At 41.0% G+C, this 12,089-nt stretch overlaps 1 protein-coding gene across 1 annotated transcript in view; it reads right to left on the bottom strand.

Moving 5' to 3' along the window:
• Positions 1-4,295, bottom strand: part of rad50 (RAD50 homolog, double strand break repair protein) — a 29,985-nt gene extending 25,690 nt beyond the window's left edge. Inside the window, exons 1-7 of the mRNA XM_079565940.1 lie at positions 4,186-4,295; positions 3,283-3,434; positions 3,077-3,160; positions 2,721-2,872; positions 2,437-2,622; positions 1,119-1,323; positions 360-488 (exon numbers count right to left, since the gene is read on the bottom strand). Of these exons, the coding sequence (XP_079422066.1) occupies positions 360-488; positions 1,119-1,323; positions 2,437-2,622; positions 2,721-2,872; positions 3,077-3,160; positions 3,283-3,411 (885 nt within the window). The 5' untranslated portion in view covers positions 3,412-3,434; positions 4,186-4,295. The remainder of the gene's footprint in view (positions 1-359; positions 489-1,118; positions 1,324-2,436; positions 2,623-2,720; positions 2,873-3,076; positions 3,161-3,282; positions 3,435-4,185) is intronic.
• Between the last annotated feature and the right edge of the window lie 7,794 nt (positions 4,296-12,089).

The raw sequence follows: 12,089 nt of genomic DNA, 5'->3' as shown, positions 1-12,089 counted from the left end.
GATATAGGACCTTTAAAAAAATAAAGTTTCATAAACGTTTGAACAGGTAAAAAGATAGCCAGCCACAGGGAAAAAGCAGATCAACAAACAAAGCAGATACTCGTTTGTAATGAAAGAGAAATAGAGTTACGATTGTGATGGAGAACCTGCTCAATTCCCAAGACTTTCACTATTTCTTTCTTTTGTTTTAAAAACATTCTTACATGTACGTTACTCACTGCTAAAAAGCTCCAATTTAATAAATCATTTCAGCACTTTTATTTTGACTACTAATTTGACTTCTTTTTACCAAAAGATAAGATCCCAAACAAAAACAATGACTGAACTCAGCGTAGTTTGTATAAAGTGTGGTATGGCACCTGCTCCATGGTCTCCTCCAGCTCTCGGTTGTCGTCCTCCATCTGTTTCTTCCTGCTTTCCAAGGCTTTAACGTCATTGTCCAGCCTCATCACTTTGCTCAGCTTCATATCAATATCGTTCAGGCGATTCTGGAAAAAACAGCCAAAGGTCAGTATTATTAGAGCAATGCTACACATGTTTTTCAGCAAATAAAGTGCCAACATTGCCATCCAAACATTTACTTTCCCCCTTCTATAAATAACCCAGATGTCTAGTGTTAAATGCCTGGCAGATTGGTTGTATTCATTTTTATCACACATTTCCAACTTTATTTTAGTAGAGTGGTGAAGCAAATATAAAAGTTATTAACATCAGAATTGTTTGAGAACAGGTTCACAAACTAGGAATTTTTCTCTTTGCAGATGTGCAACATAGAACATAATACAGAATTTAGATAAAAAACAAGCTATAACACTTTAAACTGTAAGGCTATAGAGGCATGCTTAAAGAATATTAAAATAGGATTAAAAAAAAAAATAATTAAATATGGTAGACGACAACAATTTGACGTAGAACAGCGGGATTGTATTTACAGATGTGCAGGTGTATAAACTGATATAAGATGATAAATTGATATAAAGTGATAAAGTGATAGCAGCGGATCTAAGTGTGGACATGCCACACAGTGCAACAGGGCAGATTACATCCATGAGTCTGTAACTAAGCTAATGGGTCTTGTTTTTGTTCTTGAGTCTTTCTCTTTTAGTGTTTCATTGTACCTCCAGAGGGTCGATCTGGCTCTCGATTTGCTGCACGTTGTCTTTGGAGGCTGCGAGCTGCGCCTCTTTAGCGGCCACAGTCTCGCGGATCTGCTGAGCCTTCTCCTTGTTCTGCTTCAAGTACCGCAGCTCCACTTGGCACTCCTTCACCGTCTGGCTCTGCTTAAGACGCTGCTGACGCATGGTTTCCAGGGCTTTTATGTACCTGGGACACAGAGGGCAAACTTTACCTCAGACTTGAGTTGCTATACAGAATGTTTTTTTTTTTTTTTCAGTGCTCACGACCATACGCACAAGTTCACAAAACAAAACAAAACAGAACAAAGTAATAACAAATGTCATTTCAACAGAAGAACCTTTTTCAAAAATGTACCAAATTTACTGATTACATTTTGACTTTGATTTTGCATAAGTGAAATAAATTTAAACATTGAAGGATGTCTTACATAACATTCACCGACAACATTATCATTACAGAGATTACAATAACGAAATTTTCGGTCAATGCCTTTGTATCGGCCTACAACTACTACTAAATGGCGTGTCTGTGGGAGACATTCTCACAAAGATACTTTTCTGATTCAAATACGGTCTTAAATTCACATTCTCCTCTCCATTTCTGTATAAACTGGTCCTTTAGGGTTCGTTCCACTTTGAGTTTCAGCCACTTAACATTGGTGATTTTCTGGGATCTCCAAATATAGGAGATACCGCAGTCATCTAGGATCTGTTTCACTTGCAGTAACCATGGAGACATGTGAAGAAGTCTGGGAATACAATGAGAAGCTGTGATTTGACAGAGCAATCTGTTGATTACTTGACAAAACTAAATCATTTCAAAGCCTACGTGTACAGCTGAGGTAAGAACTGCCTGCTCATTTGTATATAAGCCCACACCAATTTTCCCACCTACCTCAGTCTAGATACTTCCAGAACCATAGAGCAAGAACAGACTGCTTCTGTTTCTCTCTTTTTTCATCAAACAGTATTTAAAATATCATTTGAATAAAATGCTGTATCTTATTATTAGCTTTATCTTTTTTAATAGGGAAATGTATGTTTCAAGGGATGAATAAATAATAACAATTTTGCTTTATTAAAAAAGAATAGGGGACATTATGCTTTTTGCAGGTATTCCATTAATCTCAAACACCCATCTTTTTACACTCTTATACTTTAAGGCAAAATATTGACCTAAAACTGGGCTTGGAACATGGTAAAAAGCTTGAAAAAGTCGATTTTGGAGACTACATATTAACACACTAAAAATGTACATATTAGGATGAGATTAAAGGTGAAAAAGCAGTTCCAGCCTCACTTGGTTGCTGCGAAGATGGAATCAAATTTGTCCTTCAGCGCCTTGCCCTCGCTGAGAGGCCAGTTTGACTCTTCTTGATGGCAGAAGATCACGTGGTTCAGCACAGGCTTGGACACGCCCAGCGCCGAAATCATCTCCCGGTCCAGTTCACCACATTTGGACGACAAGCTCACCTTCTCTCCGTCCCTTGATAACATATCAAACATGATGGATGCTCAAGAACATTTTACCACTTTCAACATGATTAACTAATATTTCACATAGATTGGGTTTTTCATTTTTACTTTATTCGGGTGATGACCTGCTCCAGGCTTTTAAACGAGTAGTTTTTAGCCTTTTGGGTGCAGGACATGGAGCGATGGATGGTGACTTTCTCCCCGTTGACGTCGGAGAACAAAAGACGAATCTGAGCTCGTACATCGGTCTCATGGGCATCCTGTAAAAACACAGCTTTCAGTTTAGCTCTGTCAAGGTCTTAAAGCGCTTATATGGGTGACTTTTAGCAGGCTAAATTTGGTTCAAGTAAGAACAGAGGAATATTTTTAGACTCGCTCAATCAACAAAACAGTCTAAGTAGCAAGAAAGTACAATAAAAGTGCAAAACATCAACAACAAAAGGCTGAGAAGTTCGTAAACTGACCTTCGGGTCATGTACGAAAGCACCTCCTTTGGATCCTGGAGGAAGTTCGCCTGCTGTTGCATATTTTAGACATTCGATAATCGTCTAAAAACAAAGATGTATAGAAAAAGACGAATCACAACATTGCACTCATCATGAAACCAGCCCTCCGTCACCGTCACGCCTCAACTTTTGACCTCTGAACTTGTCCCAAAAAATGGCCATACCGTTTTCCCCGCTCCATTAGGTCCGACCAGCACCGTCAGAGGACTGAAAAAAGAGATGACCTGCTTGTCTTTGTCCTCAATGCCAAAGCTCCGCACCCCTAGGATGCTCATCTTGTCTATTTTCGACATGCTTGCAGCTTACTGAAGGAGAACTGGGAGAGGGAGGGAACAGGAAGCAAAAAAAACGGTCAAATAGTAATATATGGACCTGGGATAGAAGTTAAAATGTGCATGTGGTGTATTTTAACAACAGTGACATATAGAATATACATTTTAGGATCACATTAACCTCTTACCCCCTGCTTTAACTGAGTGCATTTTCGTTTTCATTTTTTGTTTTTGTTTTTTTTGTCACCGTTTTGTCGCTTATTTGTTGCTCTTTTCATCGTTTATGTCGTTGCTTTTTTTGTCACATTTTGTTGCTTTTTCAACCTTGTTTTCGTCGCTGTTTTGACGCTTTTTGAAAGAAGCTTTTAGATTTGGGTAATGCCGAACTGGCATTGAATGCGCTCGGTTCAGGTGTGGGTTAAGAGGTTTCAATCATTGACAGCCTGTCAGTAACTAGCGTTCAAACCATGCCACTACTCTCGAAGAATGACTTTCTTAGCAGGAAGAGCTGCATAAACATTGCATTATGATTTTAAAAAACAGCTTAATGCGTAATTTCCGACTGCGTTACTAAAGAACACGTATTCAACATCAAACCGTAACTGTAAGAAGAAATCAATATCTCATCCATCATCAGCTAGTAGTGCAAGTATAAACAAAGCTAACATGATTTGACATTTGTGAAAGTGAAACTAATGTTACGAGGGTCTTTGCTTGTCTCTTTCTAGAAATCGTAAAACGTCGCCATTCAGTTAGACAGTTAATATTGGCAGATAAGAAAGATGAACAGCTCACCGAACTGTGTTGACATGTGCAGCTTCAGCAAGAGACCATCCCCACTCTTTTCGCGCTGTGGGTATATGACGTCACGACGTCGACTGCACACTTCCGGTTCACGTAGGATCCATACATCTGGCAGACTCCTCGTCCAGTGACTTCTACAGCGCTTTCACCCTCCTCAGAGTTGCTAACTGTTTATTTTAAAGCCCAAAATCAGAGTGGTTTGTACCGTAGACCGTGAGAATGAATATAACTTCTGTTTTGTCCAATCAAGACAGCTGAAGGCCTTATTAGAGCTACGCTGAAATTACAAAACCACATTTAGAATGATGAAAAATAACAAAATGACAGTTCAGGAAAGAAAGAAAAAAAAACATATATCGCCATCCTGAATATTTCAGAACACTGTGCCACCACAAGAGGGCAGTGTTTCCCTGCCATGGAATTATTAGACTCAGCTCTCAGTTCTGTCTTGCCTGTGTGTTGACATACACAGACAGTGGGAGGGAAACGTATGTGGATTTCTGGAATGTGTTACAGTACATTTCTGCCTACATTTTTCATAAAAATGTGGTCAGATCTTTATTGAAATCACAAGAATGAGTAAACAGTGTCTGCTTAAACTAATACCACCCGAACAGTTACATGTTGTCATATTTTTATTGGCCAAAACATATACACATTCACAGGAAAAATTCCAAAGGGTTTGCATACTTTTTCCTCCCACCGTATATCTGGTGGATGGATTTACACCCCTACTGGTAATCTGTACAGGTCAAATCTGCTAATTGTGGAAATAATTTGCTAATTTCCCTGTTCCATTCAATTTCAAAATAATTATAACCTAGGGCCTAGTCTAGTGTCACTGGTAGCTTCTGTGATTATACGATCTGTAATTGTCATGTCTTGTAATATGCTGTCGGCTAGTTATTTCTGTAATTGTCCCTGCATGTGGAGGTAAGAGGTCTTCATCATCTCATTGACTCCCTCTCTCTCTCACCCCCTCCTTGTTCAGAGCCCACTGGTCCAGTCTGTCTGTGTTATCGGCTTTCTGACTCACTATGCCCGTGCAGCTCGTGGCTCTCTTTCTATTTCAGGATCATCCCGGCGTCATGCCCTTGTGTTGTGCTCCGCTGGACCACTGCAGTTACAGTACCATGGAGATACATCAGGGCTGTATAGAGCCTATATATAAAGTCATATCTTATCAGGGTCACCTTTTGAGAATGTCAACAACCAGCTGAGATATGCACAATAATGAGCTTGAATAAACTTTTTCCCGCAACGTTCAAATTCTTAGAGAGCTGGCAAGACAGCTATAAGATTACATAACCTGAAAGTTTGAAGAGAGAAACACAAAGAAAGAGAATTGACTGGCACATTCATAATTATGTTGAAGTTGTTGCTGTTGTTGTTGTTGTTGTTGTTGTTGTACTGAGGCCCGCGGCTACAAAATAGTTGACATCCCCCTGATTTACCACAATAATTGTCACCATTGGATTTCAAAGTCACATTTTTAATATTGTCAAAGTAGTTGTTGTGCTCCTCGTATCATTACGCCTCACAATATAGTACCCCTTTTTATCTGCTTATAAAATCGACATGCTACATTTCTGTGTAAATATACTTCGCATGAAAACACTTCACGTAACTTTAGTTAAATAGGGAACACGTGGAAGAGCTTGGTAGTTTCTATCGTGAGCTTTTTTGGAGCTATATGACATGTGGGAGAGGCTGCGTATGTGCTCCGTTTGCCTGGCAGAGCGCACGGACAAAGACCAGACGGGAATATATTAACTCGACTAAGGTTAGGTAAGAACATATCTTAGTATATAAAAACGGTGGCCTATTCCTTTAAAAGATCATTAGTGAAAGTCTGACTGAAGTGGGTACGAAGCAGGTCTGTTTCTTTTTCCTTAGAGACAGTGACCTGAACTGACTTTCTGGAGGACTGAGTGTGCAATCTGTCGTCATTTGGATCTGACTCTTATTGTAAATGTCCATTAGCGTTTCTTGTTCCCATGCGATGATTTCACTGCTCCGTTTGATGATTTTGTTGAGTGATTGCGGTGAATGCAAAACAACTCACTGAATGAAGGCAGACAGACAGACAGGACAGACCGGTGGACTTGGGGCTTATGGCGTTTTCCGAAAAAGAAGAGATCTTGTTCAATGTTGGGTTGAAATGTGAGTTTGTGAACTATTGTTGTGCCCAAGTATTTGCATGTCTCCATTCGTTAGACATACAAAACCCCTGTATCACTGTTGATGTGAAGTGCAGGTGTTTTGTGATGTCAAAAATCTATTGAATAAACAATAGTCTCTGGTCTGACAGACTCACTCAACCTTCCACTTTCAGCGCACTGGCAAGTCATATGATTTAATCCTGGAGCGTGTTTTATTTTCGTGGCAAATAGGAGTCAGTCAAAGAAAAAGGCAACGGTGAAATCTGAAAGGACTGAAAAGTGAAGAGCTTGACTGCGCTTCCAGAGCTTTGTGACGGATTGACATCATCCTCTTCACTGTAAATTATAGATATCTTTTTTCATTATTGCATAGGCTATGCGAAAATGGTTTCTCAGCTGGACAGGCAATCTTTGCGTCAAAGTGGAAATCGGTTCCGTTTGGGAAAGAGGCTCAAAAATCGCCCCGAGCCAAAAATAGTGAAAGATTGTGTTGAAAGAAACAGCATTTCCCTCTCACCTGCACTTACGGCAATTGGAAGTGACTTGTCCCCTTCTTGCCACCTTTGTACTTGTCTCGAAAGCGCGGTCTCCGATTTAAAATGCGGCCTCAAGTTCACAAGTTCGGAAAAGTCAAAACAGATTTATAGCCACACTGCGTTTAACATTTGACCCAGTAGATATATAGAAATTCAAGTCTTGACCGAGCGGGACATCACCTGCTTATGACAACACTCTTCCAAAACGCTTTCACTTTGAACCACTGTCAATGTGAGTGATCATTATAAAAAGCAGCCATACCAATCGCATTTTATACTGCCACTTTTTGGGCTTGGGAGATGGCACTGGGATGTCTGAAAATAACCTTGTTTGTGATGTAAAGCCTGCTGCTCGATGCACATATCTCTAAAGCTGCACCCACTCAGTCAGGGGTATAGCCGAAATGAAATCAGTGACAGGACGCTGTCTGCTTTTGAAGCCGTGTACTTGATGTGATCAGAGAATAAAGACTTACGAATCCAACGCAGTAAGATGTGGTAAAATTAAATCTTGCATTCTCTCCACCAGGAATATTTCTTCAAATGAAAAAAGGTAGGAAGCGTGACTTTGATCTTGGGGCGGGATAAGTTTCCATTTCACTAGAATAATCAATGTTTCACTGAGAGTTTCATGCAATGTTTATACCAGTAGGTGTTGGTTCCTGTTTCTCTTTGCCATTTTCAGGTTGGCAATACTTGAAAATTGATGGATTGTTTTAGTTTTTCTTATTGTGAGAGCGAATGATACAATATGCTACATAATTTATTGTTGTTTGTTTGCCTTGGCTACTTCAATCACGACTCGCAATATCTGGTTATGCTCTGGTTTCCCCATGCTATTCCTCTAACTTTCCTGACCATTGATCTGTCACGGCATCATTAAAGAATTGTCAAGCATGAGTACAGAATTAGAGAGCTGACATACTGGTTTTGGACTTTGACAACACACCAGGATTACCACCTCACGGCTTCGGCAGTGTGTCGAGAAGGAGACTCACCGTACATGCATTTCTCAAACATGCACAAATGCAAACTTCTTGCGTGGGTATACCGTTAGCAGCACGTGGAATGATGACTATGACATACTATGGCACTCTTACTTAATGATTTTATCTCTCACTGTACTCCAGAGATGCCCTTTGCATCCACTTAAAGGTTGAATCCATAATTCAGCGACGGTGAGCGCTTCGGTCTGAGCATCATTGTTCACGTTTGCGAATGACAATTACTCAGTCCGTATTAAAGCCCTGTTTATCAGAGTGGAGGGTGCCCTTGGGTGCGCTCCATTCACGGTGACTTTGTAATCGACGAGTGGAGGCCATTGATTTTGTCACCGGCAATTACGAGAGAGGCCCCCGCTCACATGATAACAGGCTCAATGAAGGCTGATCATCAGAGGGCAATACAGGCTGTTAATGTTAATAATGAGGACTCCTTTGTCCTTTCTGTGTCACCGCCGGCCTATTTGTCATGTCTGTGGAAATATATAATTGAAAGTACGCACTGCTGAAATTATTGGTCTATTATTTCATGCAGCAGAAGTTGAAAGTGATTTTTGAAAGTCTATTTGTGTGAGCAATATTATTAGACTGGGGTCTATACTGTTCAATTGCAGGAGCGGATTCTGTATCATTCCACGATAAATGCGGATGACTTTTGTCAATTCTGTGTTATTCATCCTCATTTCCATATCATCCTTTCTTTTTTAATGCAAAATGAAACAATGTGGATTTTCTAAGTGGATAAAATGGGAACTATATTGTAAGGCGTAATGATACCAGGAGTACTTTGGCGTCTGCACAGTAAAGTGAAGATAGTGCTGCGCGGATGTCGAAGTACTCCTGGTATTATTACGCCTTACAATATAGTTCCCATTTTTATCCACTTAGAAAATCCACATTGTTTCATTTTGTGTATCTATGCTTGGATCGTGTACCACTTCACATAGCCATATTTAAAAAGGGAAAGCGTGGAAGAGCTTGGTAGCTTCTATCTTCACCTTGTTTGGAGCCATAGAGGAGAGGCTAAATGCTAACGCCGTCTGTGCTGTGTTTACGTGACTGAGGGCACGCGTGAAGACCAGACAGGTACAAATGAACTCGTCTAAGCTAAGGTAAGAACATATCTCAGTATGTAAAAACGGTGGCCTATTCCTTTAAGTGGTGCTAGCCCGCATTTAGATTTGCCCGTTAGCCTGTAAGCTTCTTCTTCGTGATTCCATTAGTGTATGAAGGCAGTGAATTTACAGTTGTGGATTGCTGGCCAAAGACACCAGGGGGAGATGAAAGACCCCCCAATCATCCCATTAACACTTGTGTTGCCCCCAGAGGGACTACGGAAAGGATTTATTAAGGTAAACAAGTTACTTAGAACTGCTTTTAGTCACTAAAGCTGAATGTGTTGCGCTGATAGGACAATCCGCCTGTCAATCACAACCATTGTTACTCACAAACACCACATAACTATGTTGTATTTGCTCACCTTTTAGTGACAGTGTGTCCAAACCCCATTACCAATGCTCATAAATCTGGTTTTCGGGTTGGTGCTTCCTGAATGCTGCAGAGAGTAATTGCTCATCGATGGTTCCCAGGTTTCACTTATGCAAAAAGGCCATTAGAGCAAACAGGCTATTTGTTCTAGTTTATATATATGGTCCTATTACATTTTGATAATCTACCCAACGTCACCGAGCACACCTCATTAAGCACTGAAGCACACATTTCACAATTGCATTCACTTTACGAGAGTTTATTTTTGGAAAGATTTGTATGGCAATATAGCATGGCAAGATGGCAAAGTGAAAAGGCAGGTAGACGTGAGGTGCCCCGGTGAACTTAAACAACGGCAATTAAGACTCTGCACCATTAGCAGCACCAGTCCACAGTGCAATTCAACAATGTGCTGAAGATGAATGGCTTTAACACACAGTTTATTTGCAGAGCACCACGTCAGGATTCTCAGCATGACTGTGGCTCACGCTCAAAGGAGGTTAACGGTGACACCGCTGGAGACAGAGATAGCAGGAGCTTAAACAGCCCGACGCAGAGGCTGAAGACTGGAGTGGAAATTTCAACAAATCTGGCAACTTGAGATAAATGGCCAGTGTCTTTCTTTCACTCTGTGGTCCCGCGGAGGCTGCAGTGGAGATCTACACTATAAAGACAGAAAGGAAGAGGAAGGGATGGATGTGTCCAATTGAATTTACCAAACAGCTTCAATTCCAGTACTTCCATTATTATTAGCATTATTAGTATGCGGGAAACAAGCTACAGCATGTGCTCCAGTTGTAAATTATGACATGTTAAGTCGTTTTGAAGAGCATGTTGTCAATAAAAGGCTTTACACCAAAATGCTAAATGCAGCGGGAATGTTTATGTTCCTATATTTAAAGCAAGTGTGCCCCTTTATCTCATAGAGGTTTTGGAAGCAATCCATTGTTAAAACACATCTACATGCCTCAGATCTTGAGACAGGCTCTTCCTCTGGAGAACTTAGTCTTTGTGAGAGTAAAAGCATTTTTTTACATCGAGAGATTATTGGGTCTATTTCGAACCTGCAAAATTAGTCTTCAACCCACTCTCTGCAACTGAACACAAGGCGATTCCAAGCTCTGTTGCTAATAATGTAAACTGAGCGATAACGCACATGGATGACCTGACAACACTGTTGGAGTGAGACCCCGAGCAGAGTGTGGCTGTGTCCTGAATGAAGGTTGTGTCAGTTCTTCCATAGAAATCACAGAAATCCCTTTTGCTACAGTATCTGAGGCTGTTCCTACAAATGCACACATTTTGTTAGCCGTCGAATCCTGAACAAGCGCATTACTGACGTATGGGAGGTATGTTTTGTACTTTTCACGGCATTTATTCTGTGCTTTCTGTATCACTAGCATATTCTAAGATGAAGTTTAGTGGCCTTTGGATGTGTACCTGATCCCATAAAAAGTAGAATTTGAGCTAGCATTTAGGAGGACACTTTTATGAGCTAATTTGTATCTAAAGTAAAATAGCAAAAGGTCTGTGTGGTCGATGGGCTGACAACAGACATCTGGATTGTTCATAATTGGCTATGTTTGGTGGCTGTAGAGTTCAGGAGGATCGTAATGTTTTTTACCAGTAGTGACTCAGCAGCAGAGTTGTTTTTAGCTAATGTTAGTCTACGGAAAATATTTGCTAGTACCCACAAACATGGCGGACATTCATGGTAACAGTACATTTTCCCAAACTCTTTAAAGAAACGGGCCACCATTTATACATACTGAGATATGTTCTTGCCTGAGCTTAGACTAGTTGATGCGAAACTGCCTGGTCTTTGTGCGTGCCCTCAGTCACGCAAAACGACCAAAGATGTGGTTAGCATTTGGCCTCTTGCAATGTATTCTTATTCACCTTATTCTGCCCCGCCCACTTTTGACTCTTTTTGCTTTGTCTCTGCATTTGCGTTGTCCTGACACTTCCGGTCGAGCGAGAAGCCCGTTCATTAAGCGGAGAACGAGGGGAAAAAGTTCACCGCTCAAATCTGATGTTTAGTAGATTGATTTGTGTAAAATGTCCAATGTTCATTTGCACCAACAAGTCAACACTGCACTGTTTCTCTGCGTGGCCTGAAAACCGCTTTGTTTTCGTGTAGTGACTGATTTTATGTGGACTTCTCCGGCCCCATGTTAACAGATAGAAGAAAAGGGGCGGGCACAATTCATGGCGGCGCCCACGCTAGCCTACCATGCTCTTCCACGGGCACGGACAAAGACCAGACAGGTACGTATCAACTCGTCTAAGCTCAGGTAAGAACATATCACAGTATGGAAGAACTGTGTGCCCTCAGTCATGCAAAAAGACCAAACATGTTGTTAGCGTTTGGCCTCTCCCAGCATATTCCCATAGCTCCAAACGGGGTGAAGTTAGAATCGACCAAGCTCTTCCACGGACACGGACAAAGACCAGACAGGTACGCATCAACTTGTCTAAGCTCAGGTAGGAACATATCTCAGTATGGAAAAACGGTGGCCTGTTCTCAATACATTGAGCAGGATAACGGACTCTGGAAAGTCTCCTGGACTAGGCTTCTTGCTAACTGTCAGCGTATGTTAGGATCGTACGCCGCTTCTTCTTTATATGAGTTCTACCATCTTCCCAAGCAGCGCGTTAACACCTACACAGTAGGCCAGGCTAAAAGCATGAAATGAAAATATGCCTAG

Source organism: Gobius niger, assembly GCF_951799975.1.
Source record: "Gobius niger genome assembly, chromosome: 11".
NCBI lineage: Eukaryota > Metazoa > Chordata > Actinopteri > Gobiiformes > Gobiidae > Gobius > Gobius niger.
The sequence above is the reverse complement of the archived record's forward strand: the minus strand, read 5'-3'. Positions and strand labels throughout refer to the sequence as shown.